At 53.6% G+C, this 19,858-nt stretch overlaps 1 protein-coding gene across 1 annotated transcript; it reads right to left on the reverse strand.

The window, feature by feature from the left end:
• Positions 1 to 5,057: 5,057 nt before the first annotated feature.
• LOC128940116 (vasoactive intestinal polypeptide receptor 1-like) lies at positions 5,058 to 19,587 on the reverse strand. The gene is made up of 13 exons (XM_054281413.1): positions 19,582 to 19,587; positions 13,105 to 13,216; positions 10,498 to 10,605; positions 9,661 to 9,770; positions 8,947 to 9,044; positions 7,870 to 8,002; positions 7,136 to 7,289; positions 6,638 to 6,698; positions 6,276 to 6,342; positions 6,076 to 6,167; positions 5,631 to 5,760; positions 5,361 to 5,402; positions 5,058 to 5,187 (listed from the first exon to the last, which is right to left on the reverse strand). Exons 1-13 carry the CDS (start codon positions 19,585 to 19,587, stop codon positions 5,095 to 5,097), a joined length of 1,206 nt encoding a protein of 401 aa, XP_054137388.1. The 3' UTR covers positions 5,058 to 5,094.
• Between the last annotated feature and the right edge of the window lie 271 nt (positions 19,588 to 19,858).

Genomic DNA, 19,858 nt, shown 5'->3' on the forward strand with positions numbered 1-19,858 from the left:
AGTTATAGTAAATGCTATATTTTATTTCTATAGTAAGTTTCATCCGTTGCTAAGTAGTTTAAGTTAAATTATCTATTAAGTGCCGTTAAATGTTAAATACTGTTAAGGTTTAGTTTTTTTAAATTTATCTCCTGTTAAGTTTAAGTGTTATTAAGTTTAAATAATGCTAGATTCTGTTTAAATTATATTAGGTTTAAGTTATGTAGAATTTAAAGTCAGTTAAGTTTTGTTAAAGTTTTGTTAGATTTAAGTGATTTTACATGTAAGTTCTGTTGATTTAAAAATCTGTTAACATTACTTAAACTTATCTTTACTTAAACTTAAGTTCTATTAAGTTTAAATGTTTTAAGTTTAAGTATTTTAAGTATAGGTGCTATTGGGTTTAAGTGATGTTAGATAGATTTATGCTTTTATGATAGGCGTTTATTTTATGACTTGTGTGCAAAGTGTTGTTGTGAACATCAGAGAAACTCTAGTTAAAAGGGACAATCAAAAGCATTTGTGAGTAAAGCCGTTCCTGTTTGAAGTATATCTGCTGTTTGAAGATGGAAAGCAAACTTACCAGACAATCAACGCAGGTGAAACCTGCGCACATGTTACTCCTTTAGCTTACCTTTGTAGGTTGTATTAGCACACCTGAGTTTTGTTTGAGCCTTGTAGCACATAGAATCCTTTTTGTATCTGTTGTATAGCATATCCTATACATAGTGATAGCCTTTTTGGTTTGTTTCCCTGGCTTAGATCCCTTGTAAGAGAGAAATCTTACTAGCTGAGAATATTGTTTAGTTATTAGAATTGCCTATTTTTTTTTGTTGCAAAGAGTGTGACACAGTTAGCCCATAGAATTTTGCTTTTCATAAAAAATAAAAACAGGGGAGATGTTGGGAATTTAGCTGCTAGGGACTGGAAAAGTACAAAGCCGTGGCTAATTCCAAGTCCTGCACCTGTGAGATAGCGTATCCTACTACTGTAGGATAACAAATAGTGAAAGAGACATGAGAAAGGAGAGATGTAACCCCTAAGGAATGAGGAAGAGTTAATGGTATAGTTTAACCAATAGATTGCTTGGCTTACAGAATATTCATGAGCTTATTATTTGCTGTATAAGTGTTTGATGCTTTCTTTAATAAACTGGACCTGTGATGAACCACCTGGTGTCCTGGTCCCCTTCCCACGACACCCTCTGATTTTGTGGATTCCCACACCGGGCACCGCAGGTTAACCCGTGCCTGGCCGGGGCTGCCCGGCTGTTCCTGAGTGCCCAAGCAGTGTGACCCATTCCTCACCCTCTGGGGCTCTCAGGGCCAATAACCCAATAACCTTCTGCCCTCTATCACAAATCCTGTTCTGAACCCTACTCGCCAACGTCCTCATTCTAACCTGAGATGGGGTTGTGGGGTAACTCTAAGAAGGGGTTTAGTTTTCAGTCTTTGGCCAGTCCTTCTGGGCCTAATATTTTGTATCAGGAGAGGTCAGTTAGGTGGGAGGCAATGTTTTGTCCTCCGTTGAGGAAGTTGGTTATGCTTAGGCAGTGGATTAAGGGGTTAAAGTACCCTAGGGATGTTGAAAAGTTTGAGAGAGAGGAGTTTGTTTTGTGAGGATGAGTGTTTGGGCTATTTTTGAGATTTTTAGGGCTGAAACGATGCCTAGGGCTGTTACGATCAGGGCAGTTATTTTAATGGACAGTGGTGTGGTTGTTGCAGGGGTTTCTGTGGGGATGATGTCCTCCCGCTCCAGCGCTGCCATCCCCGCCGTGCCCGCGCTGCGGAGGGGCCGCAGTGCCACCCTCCGGCTCCGGGTGGGCAAAACTGCGCCGTGCCCGGGCACCGCTGGGGACACACGGGACACACGGGACACACTGGGGCTGCGGGGACACCGGGGGACACCGGGGGACACACGACACCCTCCCTCCATGCGAGAGGAGGGAGCCAGGATGGGGCACTCCTGGGGGAGGGATGCGGGAAGCCTGACGTGTTGGGGAAGATGAAACAGGAAAGCCTGATAAATATGATTGCCTGGCAAAAGATTTTGAGAATATGGAAACTATAAGTGAGATTGAAATGAAAGCAAACATTGAGATACCTCAGTTACTGAACAACTGGAAAACAATGGTGTGGCTGGCTGAAGGTGATCCCCTTTTGATGGAACAACACCCTCTGCTTGCAGACAGGCCCAAGGGTCAGAGCAGACCCTACAGCTTGGCAGAAGGGGCCCAAAAAAGAGGTTTTTAGGGTTTAAAATGTAACACAGTATGGTAATGTAATGATTCTTATAGGCTGTATGGAAATGCTATAGGATTTGTATCTTGTACTAGATTGGTTAGTGAGAATCAGAATATTCAACACAGAAGAAGAATTATTGTATTGGAACGGGAACTTTGCTCACTTACTTTCTATACTCTTACTCTTGCCTCTTAGCTCTTAGCTCTTGCCTTTTACTCTCTCACCCTCTCATCCTCTCTCCCCCTCTCTTCTCTCAGCCTGCTCTGAGCTGTGTTTGGCAGCTCCCAGCAGGGCCCTGCACCCAGGCCCTTTGCAATAAACCCCAAGTTCCTCAGCCTGGCTGCAGAGATCTCTCATCTCCGTCCATCCTGACCGTCCTAATGCCATCAATCCTACGCTGACCCTCCTCTGCCTGGGCTCAGCACTCCCGAACACACCCTCAGCATCCTTAGAGTGGAAAAATCTGTGAGATTGTGACGATCTTCGGAAGAAATTCCTCCTTGTGAGGATGGGCAGGCCCTGGCACAGGAGCCCTGGATCCCTGGCAGTGTCCAAGGCCAGGCTGGACGGGGCTGAGAGCAGTCTGCGATAGTGGAAGGTGTCCCTGCCCATGAGATTTAAGGTCTCTTTCAACACTTTAAGATCCCTTTCCATGATCTTTTGCAGATGCAGGGCATGGGGAGCCTTTGGAAAACCTTTCCTGCAGGCTGAGGGTGATTCCCAGTCCCCTCCTGGAGCCACCCTGGGCTCCTGTCCTGCAGGGGCTTGAAAGCCCAGCCAACTCCAGAGGGTCATATGGGGTAATTTATCACCCCAAAACCCCATCTGCAGCTGGAAATAGGTGCAAATCCAGAGTTTTTTAAAGTTTAATGGAAACAGGCTTTCCCACTGAGCATCCCCAGTCCTGCTCAGTCTGCTGCTGTCTCATCCCATCCTCACTGATGATGGAGAGGGATTCTCTTCACCTCTGGTCCCTTCCTGGCTGCAGACAGGGATTTATTTGACACCTTCCAAAACCCTCTGGAGGGTTCCTGATGGTTCAGGATGTGCTGGCTCTGGAGGGATTTTTAATGGAACCTCTCCCGTCTCACCCCAGATCAGCTCTGGGCCTCTGTTTCCCTCTCGGTGCCCTCCCAGATGGGATCTCTGGAGATCCTGCAGCTGGACAGGGGCCAGCAAGTGGGGTTTATTTAGGGAAGGACACATGGCACCCAGGCAGGGTGAGAAGCAAGGCTGGGATCGGGTGGCTCCGGCCTCAGGAGCAGGGGAGAGGCCAGTAAGTTTGGAAAAAGGGCATTTGGGGCCTCTCTCCCTCCTGGAGGCACCATTTGGAGGGCAGGAGCTCAGCTGGGAGGATGAAGGATGTTCATGGTGCTGGAACAGGCTGGGGGCACCCAGAGGGCACCCCAGGACCTTTGGGACAGCTCGTGGTGCCCCCCCCTCGAGATCTTCCTCACCTTCCTCCTCCATCTCCTCTCTGTGAGCTTCACCAGGCAGGGGAAAAGCAGAGATTGCCTGGGAGGTACCTCCAAGAATTCCATCATGGGCAGGGTTTTCATCCTGCAGCGCCCCCAGTCCCAAATCCTCTGGGTTTGTGGAGCAAAATGAGACTCTAAAAAGTGAGGCTGGACTTGGAATGAGACTTTATTGGCAAAACCCTTCCTGACCCCCCAGGGATGCCAGGTGAGTCCCATTCCTCAGAGCAAAGGGCTGGGAGAGCTCTCCTGGCACGGGAACATCTCCAGCTCACTCAATCCACATGGGAGAAAGGGAAGAATTTTAGGAATGGGGAGGAACTGGGCCCCGAGGCCATTTGGGGGGGGTCTCTTGTAGAGGTTTGGGGTTTGGCCTCTGTCTGTATCCTCCCCCCATCCCCAGGGGGGTCCTGGCTGTGTTTAGGAATCTTCCCAGGCAGGAAATGATTTTGTAAACCGAGGAAAGGGGAAAACATCCATCAGTGAATCTCTTCAGTATCAGCACTGCTCCTTTTCCTTTAGTGCAGACAAAACCCACCAGCTGTCCTTGGGTGAAGGATTTCTGTGTTTCCTTCCCAGTTTCAGGCAGAAAAGTGCAGAATTTCCCTTCTCTTTGCCTGGAACTCTGCCCCAAAGCAGTGAGAGCTCTGGGGGTGAGGTGCTACCACAAGGTGCAAGATACACCAGCACTGAGCATGCAGAACCTCTCCCATGGCTGTTCCCAACACCCTCTGAGGGTGGCAGACCCAGAACTCCCAAAATCAGGAGAGTTGGGTCTTTCTGGTTGTTCCCAACACCTTCTGAGGGTATCAGACTCAGAGCTCCCAAAATCACAAGGGGTTGGGTCTTTATGGTTGTTCCCTTTGAAGGTGTCAGACCCAGAACCCCCAAAATCAGAGGGGTTTGGGTCTTTCTGCTTGTTCCCTTTGAGAGTGTGAGACCCAGAACTTCCAAAATTGGGGGAGTTTGGGTCTTTCTGGTTGTTTCCTCTGAGACTGTCAGACTCAGAACCCCCAAAATCAGAAGGGATTGGGTCTTTCTGGTAGTTCCCTCTGAGGATGTCAGACCCAGAACGTCCAAAATTGGGGCAGGGTTGGGTCTTTCTGGTTGTTGCCAACATCTTCTGATGTTGTCAGACTCACAACCTCCAAAATTAGAAAGGGTTGGGTCTTTCTGGTTGTTCCCTTTGAGGGTGTCAAACCTAGAACCCCCAAAATCACAAGGGATTGGGTCTTTCTGCTTGTTCCCAACACCCCCAAAATCAGAGCGGAGTTTGGGTCTTTCTGGTTGTTCCCTCTGAGGGTGTCAGACCCATAACCCCCAAAATCAGGGTGGTTGGGTCATTCTGTGGCCGCAGCCACTGAGCTGCTCCTCCATCAGCCCCTCTCCTGTCCTGCTCACGCCGTGAAGTCCTGGGTGGCCAGGTTGAAGACGTTGCTCTCCATGGATCTTTGCCACGTTCCCCAGTTCCTCCTGATCTCAGCCTGGACCTGCACCAGTGTGGGCAGTGCTGGCACCCAGGGACGCCAGACACCACCCAACTGAGGGGACTGGGGTGCAAGGGGAGGGGGAACTGACCCTGCCCACCCCAGCTTTGGGGCACCCTCGGGGTGTCCCCGTGCCCACTGTGGTGCCCGGGGTTGGGGTGGGGACACACACTCACCTCCCCATTGAGGAAACAGTAGAGCAGAGCCACCAGGAAGCCCTGGAGAGGACAGGCAGAGCAATTTGCACCCAGAGAAAGGGGTTGGACCCCTCTGTGCTCATCTTCTCCCTACCTTTACCTCCTTCCACTGGAGAATCAGTGCCAGGTTCTCCAGGCCCTGCCCCAGGTGTTTGGGGGCACCCTCCCCCAAAAGAGGCCAAACCCCCACGTTCCAGAGGGTCCTGGTGTGATTTGGGATGGGGCCATGGGGCTTTCTGCCCTTCTCACCTGGTAGGAGCCCAGCACCAGCTCAAAGTAGAGCCGGGCGTCCACGCCCACGTGCTCGGGGAAGAGCGCGAACACCACGTAGTGCACCCCGAAGAGGGGGATGAGCAGCAGCGTGGACTTGGTCAGCCTCCTGTGGAGAGGGACAGGGCTCTGGAGGCTCCTGCTGCCCCCTCAGACCTCCCCAAAACCTTGGAGAGGTTCTGTGTGAGAGGCAGGTCTTGGAGGCTCCAGGGCTGAGCTCTGTGCTCCTCCAAGGGAGGTCCCTCTGCCCTGGGACCCCGGGGTGGGCACAGCCCTGTCCCCATCCCACACCCCAGGGTAGGCACAGCCCTGCCCCACCCCAGACCCCAGGGTGGGCACAGCCCTGCCCCACCCCAGACCCCAGGGTGGGCACAGCCCTGTCCCCGCCCTAGACCCCAGGATGGGCACAGCCCTGTCCCCTTACATGTACTGCTGCTTGTGGGTTCTGCTGAGGTCCGGGCACCGGATCTTCTGTGCCAACATCCTGGTGACGTTGAGGAAGATGAGGAAGTTCACCTGCCCGAGGAGGAAGGCCACGTCTCAGGCCCTGCACAGTCCCTGGATGGGTCCCCTGGCCGTGTGGGACCCTGGCTCTGGGGGGGGACTCTCAGGGGGCACACTCACAAATATGGCCAGGAGGATGGGAGCCTTGATCACCCACCAGTACACACTGGAGTAGTCATCCCAGCACCTATGGGACAGCAGAGGTGGCTCTGACACCCACGGGGACCCACATGGCCCAGCTGTCCCCCTGCCATTTCTTTGGCCAGACCCCTGACTCCTTTGCACCCCTCTTGCCACAGGACCCACCAGAAAACGGAAATAACATTGAAATGAAGGCTGGCCCAGTCCTCCCCTCCTGAGCATCCATCCCATGCCAGAGGTTCATTTCCCAGCCCTTGGACTGGGACACGTGGCTGGGGTGGCCTGGACGAGGCCAAGGGACAGTTTGACAACCAGAAAGACCCAACCCCCCCTGCTCTTACCCGTGGTTGTCATACTGGAGCCTGGTGAGCACCCACACCCCAACTGTGACCATGGGGACACCTGCAAGGATAGGACACAGGCTGGGATGGCCCCTCCAGTGCTCTGGGAAGCCCCCGTGCCACCCCTCTGTCCCTTGTCCCCAGAACACGTGTCTAGCTCAGTTCTGGATGTGGCAGGAAGGTGACAACCATCCCACCTTCTCCAGGAGAAGGAAGTGGTGGTGCCGTGTCTGTGTCACCCTCCTGTCCCCACACCCTGAGGCACCTGGGATGGGCATTCCCAGCCCCAGGTGGGTGTGGGAAGAAGGAAGGAGCTGCCCTGACCAGGCCATGCTTCCCCTGCAGCTCTGGGCTCTGGCAGGAGCAGGTGGGTGCCCACCAAGGCCATGCAGGAGATGTTGGGGTGGGGAGATGCTGGACTCTGGCCAGGTGGGTCTCGGATCAGGCCATTCCCAGGTGGTTCCTGCCCAGGGATGTCCGGGATGTCCCCAGGCTCACCCCAGCCCATGAGGACGTAGCCCCAGGTGTAGCTCCTGTCGCAGGTGAAGGTGAGCAGCAGCAGCGTCTGCAGGTACAGCCCCTCCACCAGCAGCCAGTAGAAGTTGGCCAGCACTGAGTACTGGAAGAAGGCGATGGCTGCCTTGCAGGTCACCTGCCAGGGGAGGAGGGGACGGCTCAGGGTGCAGCACAGGGGATTGTCACCTTCCTGTCCACCCTCTTGAGAACACCTGTGATGGCCTTTCAGCGATGGCCTTTCAGTGATGGCCTCCCTGTGCAGCCCCAGGGACTCTGCCCCAGCCCCTCACATCACCTGCACCGGGTTCTGCTCTGCCTGTGGCCCACGGGCAGGTGACCACGGGCTGGATCTTTAAAAACCCCGTGGTTGTGTCTGTGGTGTTCTCAGTGCTGTGTCTTCGCTCAGGGGTTCCTGTTTTGATTGAAAACCTCAGATCTGAGCAGTACCTGGTGCTGGTGGGGCTGTGCTGAGCTTCATCCCCACTGGGGACACCCAGCCTGAGGCCAGAGCAGTTTTGAGGACAGAACTTGTTCCGTGCACAGAGGGAAATGCAGAAGTGCTGAACCTCCCTAGGGCCACCCAGGACAGAATTTCCTCCATCCCACAGCCTCTCTGTCCTCTCTGTAGTGACAAATCCCCCCAGGTGCCACCAGACCCCTCCCAAGGAGCCCCTGCTGTGCTCCAGGGCTGGGGTTTGGAGCAGTTTGGGATTCACCGTGGACATTGTGCAGTGGTCGATGGACTCGTCTGAGAAGAGGACCCTGTCCTTGATGAACACGGCCGTGCCCCGCAGGATGAAGGAGGTGAAGAAGTGGATGTGGATGGAATTCCTGGTGCAGTGCAGCTTCCTGCAGGAGGGAGAGATGGGCTGGGCCCAAACAGGGGCAGAGAAGGTACTTTGTTGTCCCCTTCCCTGGGATCACTGCTGGTGATGGTCACAAAGCCCTGGAGAAGCTTTCCTGCTCTAAAATCAGAAAGGGCAGGGCTGTGCTGTGTGCCATTCACATCCTCTGAAAAAATCCCTTCACCCAGGATTCTTCTCCTGGGAAGCTGAGAAGCCTCAGAGAAAAGGAAAACAATTCTTATCTCATTTGCTTCTCCTGTGCTGTGCCCATGTGGAATGTGTTTGGAGATTGTTTACCCACAGGTAATTGTTTAATTGGATTCTGCTGTGAGTTGTTTTCACTCTTTGGCCAATCAGTGTCAGGACTCTGGAAAGAGTCACAAATTTTCATTATTATCTTTTTAGCATTCAGTAAGTATCCTTTCTGTATTCTTTAGTATAGTATAGTATAGTATAGTATAGTATAGTATAGTATAATATAGTATAATAATAGATATATTATTTAATATAATAATATTAATATAATATTGTTATATTAAATAATAGTATATATTAATAAAGTAATATAATATAATATAATATAATATAATATAATATAATATAGTAATAAATTAGCCTTCTGAGAACATGGAGTCAGAGGCATCATTCCTGCCTTTTTTGGGACATTTCCTAGCAAATACAAGAGTGCTGTTCTTGGTGCTGCTCAAGGACAAGGGAACATCCCAGAAACCTCTGTAGAGCCCAAACCTGCAGCAGGGACATCTGCAAAACCAGAACCTGAGAGGGCCACCAGGGAAGGACAAGGCTGCCATTGCTCTCCTGCATTCCCAGTTTCCCTGTGGGCAGGGATGGGTCCTGGCTGCTCCAGGAGGGGCCAGGCTGGGGGCAGCCGTTCCTGCCGGGATTTGTCCTGTGTCCCCCCAGCCCTGGAGCAGCTCCCAGCCCTACCTGAAGCAGCAGAAGATGCCGATGGCCAGGAGCAGCGCTGCCAGCGACGTGGAGTAGCCACAGGTGTAGAGCACCTTCATGGTGACAAAGTGGCCTCTCTGCAAGGGACAGCACAGTGGAGGGAGGGGACAGGGACTGGGAAGGGCTGGTGTGGGACAGGCAGGGACAGCCAGGGGCGATGGGATAACCCAGGAGCATCTCCATGGTTCTTTGGCCAGTGGGCAGTGTGGGGACATGGGGACACAGGGCCATGGGGCAGTGTGGGGACACAGGGCCATGGGGACATGGGGAAATGGGGACACAGCCATGGGGACATGGGGACACAGGGGCATGGGGACATTGGGAAAAGAGGCTGTTTGGGGACACAGGGCCATAGGGACATGGGGAAATGGGGACATGGGGGCACAGGGACATGGGGCAGTGTGGGGACATGGGGACATGGGGACATGGGGCTATGGGGCAGCGTGGGGACATGGGGCCATAGGGACATAGGGAAATAGGGACACAGAGCTATGGGGACATGAGGAAATGGAGACATGGTGTCATGGGGCCTTGGGGACATTGGGAAATGGGGACACTGAGCCATGGGGACAATGGAGACACTGAGCCATGGGGCCATGGGGACACGGGGCCATGTGGGGACATGTGGCCAAGGGGAAATGGGGCCATGGGGCTATGGGGACAGATCCCCACAGCCCCAGGTGTCCCACATGCCTTGGCCTCGGTGTCATTGCTGCTGCCCAGCATCTCCAGCTGGCAGGCGCTGTGGTAGGGGGGGCTGGGGGGGCTCCAGCCCCACTCGGTGCAGTTCCTCTGGATCAGCCCTGCAGGACAAGGGGGGACCTCAGGGGAGCCACGGGTGTCACCTCTGATGGCACCCCCAAAATGGCGGCCCTGGAACAGACAGGGAGAGCAGCGTGGTACCTGTGGGCTGCCCCATCCTTCCTGGATCCCACTGCTGCTTCTGGACCCTATCACTGCCCCATCCCTCCCCAACCCCACCCCTCCCTCTCAAATCCCATTGCTATCCCATCCCTTCTGGATCCCATGGCCCCATGCCTGGAGCTGCCAGGAAAACTTCTGACAGGGTGTGAAAACAGGCACAGATCCCTCCAGGGGAAGGGAATTGGGAATTAGGGCTGTAAAAGTGCTCAGTCATCCTGTGAGGGCTCCGTCGAGCCTCTCCTGAGCTGTTCCTACCCCAAAGCAAACATTTCCCAACATTTCCTGAATTACTCCTGTCTGAGGAAGTGCTGGAACGTTCCAGTGGGAGCTCGGGAGCCCTGGGATGGGAAAGGACGGCAGTGAGGGGACTGTCCTGGTGCCACCAGGATGGAGGATGAGGTCCCCAAGAGCTGCACCCACATAGGGATGGAAGGATTTGGGTCCCCAAATTTCTGTTTTTCTGTCCCTGCTGGGGCTGCAGTTTCCACCGAGGACATTTTGGGACAGGCAGGAGCTGTGGGGTCAGAGGGAAGGGCTGGGGTAGCTCTGGGGGCCCTGACGGGGCGGGTGGGGCCGTGGGATGAGCGATCCCTGCTGGATTCAAACCTTTGGACTTCTTGAAGACGCTCAGGATCTCGGGGCAGGCGACAGCTCGGGACTGGCCCAGAGGCAGGGCTGGCCAGCAGCTGAGCCCGTCCCACTCGGTGGGGCAGCCTGGGGAGGGAGAGGACACCAGGGCAGGCAACTCCTGCTGTGCCTCAGTTTCCCCGCTGGAAGTGGCCTGATGCCATCAGTCTATAAAACCCTGCAAGCCTCCAGTGCTCCCTCAGCCCAGCTTCCCTTTCCCTTTCCCTTCCCCTTTTTCCTTTTCCCTTTTTCTCTTTACCCCCCTTTTCCCCTTTCCCCTCTTTTTTCCTCTTTTCCCCCTTTTCCACTTTTTTCCCCTTTTCCCTTCCCTTCCCTTCCCTTCCCTTCCCTTCCCTGTGATTGGTCTCATATGATTGTTTCTAATTAACGGCCAATCACAGCCCAGCTGGCTTGGCCAGAGAGTCTGAGACAGAGCCTTTGTTATTAATTCTTTCCTATTCTATCCTTAGCTAGCCTTCTGAGGAAATCCTTTCTTCTATTCTTTTAGTATAGTTTTAATGTAATATATATAATAAAATAATAAGTCAGCCTTCTGAAACACGGAGTCAGATCCTCGTCTCTTCCCTCATCCTCAGACCTCTGTGAACACCGTCCCACCAGCTGCTCTGGGCACCCTGTGCCAGGGCCTGCCCACCCTCCCAGGGAACAATTCCCAATTCCCAGTCTCCCATCCAGCCCTGCCCTCTGGCACTGGGAGCCATTCCCTGTGTCCTGTCCCTCCATCCCTTGTCCCCAGTCCCTCTCCAGCTCTCCTGGAGCCCCTTCAGGCCCTGCAAGGGGCTCTGAGCTCTCCCTGGAGCTTCTCCTCTCCAGGTGAGCACCCCCAGCTCTCCCAGCCTGGATCCAGAGGAGCCTTTGCAGCCTCTCCAGGTCCTCCTCTGGAATTTGTAGCCCCCATAGTCCAGAGGATACCATGGATATGGTGCAAGGAATGGAAGAGATGGAAGAGGAAAGGCTGGGGGAGCTGGGGGTGCTCACCTGGAGAGGAGAAGCTCCAGGGAGAGCTCAGAGCCCCTTGCAGGGCCTGAAGGGGCTCCAGGAGAGCTGGAGAGGGACTGGGGACAGGGATGGAGGGACAGGACACAGGGAATGGCTCCCAGTGCCAGAGGGCAGGGATGGATGGGAGACTGGGAATAAGGAATAAGGAATAGGGAATAAGGAATGAGGAATGAGGAATAAGGAATGAGGAATGAGGAATGAGGAATAAGGAATAAGGAATAAGGAATAAGGAGATTCCAGGGCCCTCCCTCCCCATTGATGGGATCTGAGCTTGTCCTGGAGTCAGGCTCCCCACGCTGGTGCAAGCAGGGAAAGGGATGGATGCAGCTCAGGTGGACAGGGACAGCAGAAGCCCCAAGACAAAATCCAGATATTTAATATGCATTCCCACATCTCGGATATTTTCCTGCAGTGAGGTTCCTCCCCCTTGGCAGGCACAGTTCAGGTTGCAAAATGGACCTTTTCCAATCAATTTGGCTTTTCCCTGCTAAGCTGAAGGATAAATGACATCTCTGCAGAGTTACTCAAGCAATTATGCACCTTCATATGCATTTAGTGCTTAATTTTTCCACTGCTATGAGATGAAACTCCTGGAATTATGCATTCCTTATTCTCCAGGTGACATTTTTTGCCTGGGATTTGGGCCATTCCACTTTTGGATGGAAACTGAGATGCAATTTAAAAAAAAGGATGTCCAAAAGCAGCACTTGAAAATTGGTTTTTCAACCAGTTAATTCATTTAAAACCTCAGATATGGGAAAACTGAGCTGCTCAAAAAATGTTTGGCAGGCAGTAGAATTTACTGAATTAGGAAGGGGAGCAGATGTGAGGTGGTGACACCACGGAGTGGCCCCGGTGCTGGTGGCCACAGGCCTGGCATTGGTGCAGTGGGATGGAGGGGAGTCTGCCAGGGGCAGGGACCAACCCAGCACTGCCAAATTCCATGAATCCCTCCCTGTGGGGGTGAGGAGGCTCCAGGGAGAGCTCAGAGCCCCTTGCAAGCACTAAAGGGGCTCCAGGAGAGCTGGAGAGGGACTGGGGACAAGGGATGGAGGGACAGGACCCAGGGAATGGCTCCCAGTGCCAGAGGGCAGGGATGGATGGGAGACTGGGAATTGGGAATTGTTCCCTGGGAGGGTGGGCAGGCCCTGGCACAGGGTGCCCAGAGCAGCTGTGGCTGCCCCTGGATCCCTGGCAGTGCCCAAGGCCAGGCTGGACAGAGCCTGGAGCAGCCTGGGACAGTGGGAGGTGTCCCTGCCATGGCAGGGGTGGCACTGGGTGGGCTTTGAGGTCCCTCCCAGTCCCAACCACTCCAGGATTCTCTAAACCCACCGGGGCTGAGTTCTGGCTGTTATTTGTGTCCCCTCAATCCCCCTCAATCCCCTCTATCCCATCCCAACAGCATTTCTGGCACTCTCCGGGGATTCTCCTTGGCCTTTCCTTAGTGCTGTTCTCATTTCCCTGGAAATCCCAAACCCATGAGTGCTCTGCAATCCCCTCCCATGGTCACCCTCCAGGCACCCCTCAGGATTCCCCCCTGCTCCCAGGGAGCTGATCCAGGCTCACCCTGCCCTGCCTGCCCCGGGCTGGGGCTCTCGCTCCGGATCCTCTGCAGACATTCCTCCTCCAGCTGCTGGAAGTGGAGCACGACGGAGCAGTCGGGATGAGTCCCCTGCACCTTGGAGAGGGGAAAGGGCAGGCAGGAGAACCGTGGAATTGTGGAATTGGAGCCATGGAATTGTGGAATTGGGGTCTTGGAATTGTGGAATGGAGTCGTGGAATTGTAGAAATGGAATCATGGATTTGGGTTGAAGGGACCACATACCCATCCCAGTCCCCACCTGCCATGTAATTGTCGAATTGGAGTCATGGAATTGTGGAAATGGAATCATGGAATTGTAGAAATGGAGTAATGGAATTGTAGAAATGGAATAGTGGAGTTGTGGAAATGGAATAATGGAATTGGACTGGAAGGAACCACATATCCATCCCAGTCGCCACCTGCCATGGAATTGTGCAATTGGAGTCATGGAATTGTAGAAATGGAATTGTGGAGTTGGGTTGGAAGGGACCACATACCCATCCCAGTCCCCCCCCACCAGTGGCATGGACACCTCCCATTATCCCAGTGGGATGTGGGCAGTGCAGACCCCACATTCCCAGCCCTGGGCTTTGCCAGCAGAGCTGATGGAGCACCAGGGAGAATGTCCAGATCCCAAAGATGTGGGAGACGTGGTGGCTGCAGGGATTGGATTGGATTGGATTGTCTGGGAATCCCTGATTTGGGATTTGCCTCCTCAGCTCCCAGCTGGAGAACTGGGACACTCAGGCTGAACTGGGACACGCCAGGAACTCTGCCTGCTCATTGCTGGGTATCCGTGCCCAGTCCCAAGTGTCTGTGCCCATTCCCAACTATCTGTGCCCATTCCCTGCCTATTCCCAAATGTCTATGCTCGTTCCCACACATTCCTGCTCATCCCCAAGTTTTTGTGCCCATTCCCTGCCCCTTCCCAAGTGTCTGTGCCCATTCCCAAGTTTTTGTGCCCATTCCCAAGTGTTTGTTTGTGCCCACTCCCAGACATCTCTGCCCATTCCCAAGTGCCCATGCCCATTCCCACATCTCTGTCCATTCCCAGGCGTCTGTGCTCATCCCCAAACATCCCTCCATGCCCATTCCCAAGTGTTTGTGCCCATTCCCACATATCCATGCCAATTCCCAATCATCCTTCCATGCCCATTCCCACATCCCTGCCCATTCCCACACATCTCTGCCCATTCCCAAATGTCTGTGCCCATTCCCATGTATCCCTGCCCATTTCCAAATGTCTGTGCCTGTTCCTAGGTGTCCCTGCCCATTCCCAAGCATCCCTCCATGCCCATTCCCACATGCCTGCCTATTCCCAAGTGTCCATGCCCATCCCCATATATTCCTCCATGCCCATCCCCACACATCTCTGCCCATTCCCAGGTGTCAGTGCCCATTCCTATGTATCTCTCCATGCCCATTCCCACATCCCTGCCCATTCCCGAGCATCCCAGCAGGTCCAGGTCTGTCTGGGACATGGATCTGATGCCCAGACCTGGGTTTGTGTTGCTGATTGTTCCAGTGAGGGGCCAGAGGTGTAGGAGCTGCAGGAACAGAGGGATGAGGGCGGATCCCTGAGCTTCCCAACACAGGGAATGTGGGACCTTGGAGCATCCCCTGGCTGAGCCCTGCCCTGTCCTGGCCAAGCAGCCCCTCTTCAGGGTCCTCTCACCTCCCCCAGGAGATTTTGTGTCCTTTTCCTGCTGAACACAAGATTTCAAGGGAATTTCAGCCTGGAAAAGGCATTTTGGGAATGGCTCTGGGCACAGCACTGGGAAGGCCCAGGAATTCTGCTCCTCCTCCATCCTGCCAGTGATGGGGGCATGGATGGGGCAGGGGGGTTTCTCTCACCCCTCTTTGGCTGCAGAGCTGCTGGGTTTGGTTTGTTATTTATGGCAGCAGGGCCAGGATGCTAGACAGGAACAGGGAATGTGCAGGGCTCCGTTCCGAGCTCCCTGCAGGGCAGGGAATTCCTGCTGTGCCTCAGTTTCCCCACTGGAAGGAGCCTGATGCCATCAGTCTCTAATACCCTGTGAGCCTCCAGTGCTCCCACAGCCCAGCTTCCCTTCTCCTTCCCCCTTCCCCTTTCCCTTTTCCTTTTCCTTTTCCCATTCCCTTTTTTCCTTTTTTCCTTTTTTCCTTTTTTCCTTTTTTCCTTTTCTCCTTTTCTCTCTTTTCCCTTTTTTCCCTTTTTCCTCTTTTTTCCCTTTTCCCTCCTTTTCCCCTTTTTCCCTTTTCCCCCTTTTCCCCCCTTTTCCCTCTCTTTTCCCTTTCCTTTTCCCTTTTTTCCCTTTCCCTTTTTTCGTTTTCCATTTTCCCCCCTTTGTTCCCTTTCCCCCCTTTTTTCTCTTTTTTCCCTTTTGCTTTTTTCCTTTTCCCTTTTTTGTTTACCCTTTTTTCCCTTTCCCTTTTTCCTTTTCTCTTTTTTCTTTTTCCCTTTTCCTTTTCCTTTCCCCTTTTTCCTTTTCTCTTTTTTCCTTTTCTATTTTTCTTTTCTCTTTCTTCCTTTTCTCTTTTTTCCTTTTCAGTTTTTTCCTTTTCCCTTTTTCATTTTCCCCTTTTTCCCTTTCCCTTTCCCTTTTTTCCTTTTCCCTTCTTTCTCTTTTTTCTCTTTTTTCTTTTTCCCATTTCCCCCCCTTTTCCCCCTTATCCCCCTTTTTCCCTTTCCCTTCCCCTCCCCTTTCCCCTCCCTCCCCTTTCTCCAGCACAGCCTGACCACCCCAGAGCTGTTTCTCTCCCTCTGGCAGCACAACTGCCCCAGTGCCCCCATTCCCGCAGGGATTTGGTGCCAGCCATGCCCATATCCCTGTCCTGGGGGTCACCCATGGCTGTCCCTGTCCCCTGCACCCCCTGCACCCAACCCCAGTGCTGGAGGTGCTCTGTATGGTGTGGGGTGGAGGATCCATTCCCAAGGGATCATCCCTGGGACCTGAACCCTCAGGACCTCTGCCCTGGGTCCCAGCATCACCTTTGTCACCACATTGTCCCCAGGAGCTGAGGGAAAGTCCCCAAGGGGTCTGGCAGGGCATCCCCCAGGTCTGGAGCATGAGAGAGGGGGATGGGATGGGATGGGATGGGATGGGATGGGATGGGATGGGATGGGATCCATGGGATGGGGTGGGATGGGATCCATGGGATGGGATGGGATGGGATAATGGGATGGGAACCCCCACCCTGGGCAGGAGGACCCCTCACTGCTCCCATCCCCACAGGTGTCTGGCATGGGGGACCCCCGGTGCCCCCCACCCTGTCCTCAGGGTCCCTCACCTGGAGCGCAGGCAGGAGCAGCAGCAGCAGCGAGCGGGGCCGGGGCGGCTGCCAGGGTCCCCCCATGGCTGAGGCAGCGGGGTCCCGGCTCTGTCCCCGAGGAGGGTCTGGGGACAGCCCGGCTGCTCCTTCACGGCCCGGGGCTCGGGGTGTGCCCCGCACCTCCCTCTGCCTTGTCCTGTCCCGTGTCCCTCCGGACCCTTCCCTGTCCGCGTCCCCGCTGCGCTGTCCCTGTCCCCGCTGTGCTGTCGCTGTCGCCGCCGGGCTCGGTGTCACCGCTCGGGGATGCGGAGGCTCCTCCCTCCGCCGGGATGGATGGAGCAGCTCGGGAGGGACCCCGGGCTGGCGCTGCCCCCCCCCACGGGCACCATCGGCACCTCGGGACACCCAGGAGGACACCGAGCCCCTCCCGGCCCCTCGGGGCGGCCTGGCTGGAGAACAGCTGGAGAACCGCTGGAAAACCGCTGGAGAACAGCTGGAGAACAGCTGGAGAACGGCTGGAGAACCACTAGAAAAAGGCTGCAGGAATGGGGCGCAGCTGGGACGGGATGTGAGCGAGGGTCACATCCCTTGGCGGAGACTGGGACGGTTCCTCCAGCCCTGCCCCAGGGTGGCTCTGCTGTCCCCAGGGTGGCTCTGCTGGCCCAGGGTGACTGGTGGCTCCAGTCTGGTCTGGTGGCAAATGGGCCGTGGGCTCTGTGGCCAGGCTGGGCTGGTTGGAAGGGCAGAGGAAATCGGGAGAGCATCACTGTGGGCTGGGAGCCTGTGAAAAATGTGTATTTTATGATTGGCTTTTTGCAAATGTTAAAATGAATATTATATGTGTTATGTTAGAAAGTGATGCTGTATTAATTTTCTTAAGTAGTGTGTTAAATATAGTTTTGGGTTATAACATCATGCAGTTACTAAGCAATGCAGTTTTAGGCTATAACATAATGTTAAAATAGATATCTAGATGCAGATAATATAATAGACTGCAGATAATATAAGCTGAGTCTATATATAGATAGATATATTATATCTATCTATATATATAGATATATGAGCCTAATATATGTATAGGTATATTATTATAATATGTATCAATAATAGATAACTTATATATCTTATATATACATCTGCATATGCAGATATCTTACATATGCTACGTAAGATATTTTTTAAGAGAGGAGTTGCACTGTGATAGCAGCCACAGGGTGCCTAAATCTTTCAGAGAAAAAGAATTTATTGCTGTTATCGTGTTTTCCTGTCTCGCTCAGCCCTGAAGACGCTGTTAGGATCCAGAGGAAGAAGTTGACACTAACCAGACAGAATTCTGCGTTTGAATGGAATTTATGAATAATGTATGAGGTGTATGAATATGCAACGGGCTGTTGCTTTTAAGGGTTAATCCTCTGTTAACGTGAGTCCTTTCTCAGGCTTATTTTGCCCAGAAAAGGTACCCGGAATGTCCGTAACTCTTTGTTCTTATTGTCTCATATTGTCCTAACCCAAATTGTCCAAATTTTTCTTACTCTAATTATATTACTATTTTAATAATCTTTTTATTACTATTAAAATTTTAAAATTCTAAAACCAAGTGTTTGGTGTTTTTCACAGAGCCCCTCTCCCCTTTCCCGGGGGATGGAGAACTCCGGGCTCCTTGGGGCAGTTCCCAGTGCACATTCCCGAGCTGCAGTGCTGGCCTGACCTCCTCCTGGTGAGGGTGACCTCTCCAGCCCTGCTGGCCCGGGCTCATTGTCCCCTCTGGCAGCAACAAGAGGGACAGAAATGAGGACAAATTGTCTGGATTGCAAATCCTGGACCCAAACCCACCACGGGTCCCATGTGGGGTAGCTGTGTCCGGTGACAGTGGCAGTGGTGATGGACAGAGGAGAGAAAGGGAAGGGAAGGGAAGGGAAGGGAAGGGAAGGGAAGGGAAGGGAAGGGAAGGGAAGGGAAGGGAAGGGAAGGGAAGGGAAGGGAATGAGCCAGTGCCAGCTGCGGTCCCCGCCCCGCGCCAGCTGCATCTTCTGGTCTTTTCCTCTATGGAAGGAGACAAGTCTGGGAAGGGGAATTCCGAGGAAGAGGAGGCTGGTGACAACCTGGGGACGATGAATATCAAAGCACTGGCAGTGTGAGACCTCCTGGGAAGGGAAACGGGATTTTTGTAGTTATCGTTCAAAATAATTATAGTTCATAAATATGCAACAGGCTGTTGCTTTTAAGGGTTAATCCTTTGTTAATGGGTGTCCTTTTTTGGGCTTATACTGCCCAGAAAGAGGTACCTGGACTGTCTGTAACTCTTTGTCTTTATTGTCTCATATTGTCCTAACCCGAATTGTCCAAATTTTTATTACTCTAATTATATTGCTATTTTATAACCATTTTATTACTCCCATGTAAAACCAGGACAGGCGCTTAAACCCACTGACAGCTCCGGACGCAGAGAGCGTCCCCAGCGGTGTGTCCTGAGTGTGACAGTGATGGTGGGCAGCCCAGGGGACAGCAGCTCCCTCTCTGCCAGGGTTTGTCCCGGTGTGCAGTGACAGACTGGTCCGGGGCTGGTTTTGGGAACCCCGGGATGCAGCAGCAGCTCGGGGGATGTGGTGCCTCAGCCGCGGCGTTTCCTCATCTCCCCCGAGGCTTGGGCGAGGCTGATCCTGCCGGGGTTTGCTCACTCTGGGAAACTCTCGGCGTCCCGGGAAGGGAAGCGGCAGCAGGGATGTGCTGGCACCTCCAGGGCAGCTCAGGGCTCGGTTCCTCCCCTCCCGGTGCTCCCGGTCTGAGCCGCCCCCATGCCCTGCCCGCCTCTGCACTGCTCTGCTGCCAACGCTGAGTGATGCCCAGAGAGGGACTGGATCTCCCTGATCCCATTGCAGGAAATCCCTCTGATCCCATTGCAGGGAATCCCTCTGATCCCACTCCAGGGGATCCCTCTGATCCCATTGCAGAAAACTTCCCAAATTCCCTCCCCTCCTCCTTCTTTCTCCTTCTTTCTCCTTCTCCTTCTCCTTCTCTTTTTCTCCTTCTCCTTCTCCTTCTCCTTCTCCTTCTCCTTCTCCTTCTCCTTCTCCTTCTCCTCCTCCTCCTCCCCTCTGTCCACATTGTCCCCCCAGAGGGCTCAGGCTGCCGTGGGGTGCTGAGGACACCCCGAGCAGGTCCCTGTCACCCCTCCTGTCCCTGGCACGAGGCTCCCTTGCACTCCTCACCCCCATACCGGTGTTTGAGCCCCTCCGCAGGGGAGATAAGATCGGGATCAGCCCAGCCCGGCTCTGCCAAAACGGGCAGGAAGCAGCACGGTAATTAAACGGGCAAATAATGGGAATTTAGGATTCTAACAAAAGGCAGAAAAGCAATCCAGGGGGGGTCGGGAAAATCAGGAACACAGAGAAAAACCCAATCAAGCAGAAAATAGCCCGGACTGGAGCCAAGGGAGGGGCTGAGGCAGCCGGGCTCGGGGGGAGGAGGGGATTTGGGGGCTGGAGG

The sequence above is a fragment of the Melozone crissalis genome, unplaced genomic scaffold (genome assembly GCF_028551555.1).
Source record: "Melozone crissalis strain CALT ecotype California unplaced genomic scaffold, PUWL_Pcris_2 ptg000032l_1, whole genome shotgun sequence".
Taxonomy (NCBI): Eukaryota; Metazoa; Chordata; class Aves; order Passeriformes; family Passerellidae; genus Melozone; species Melozone crissalis.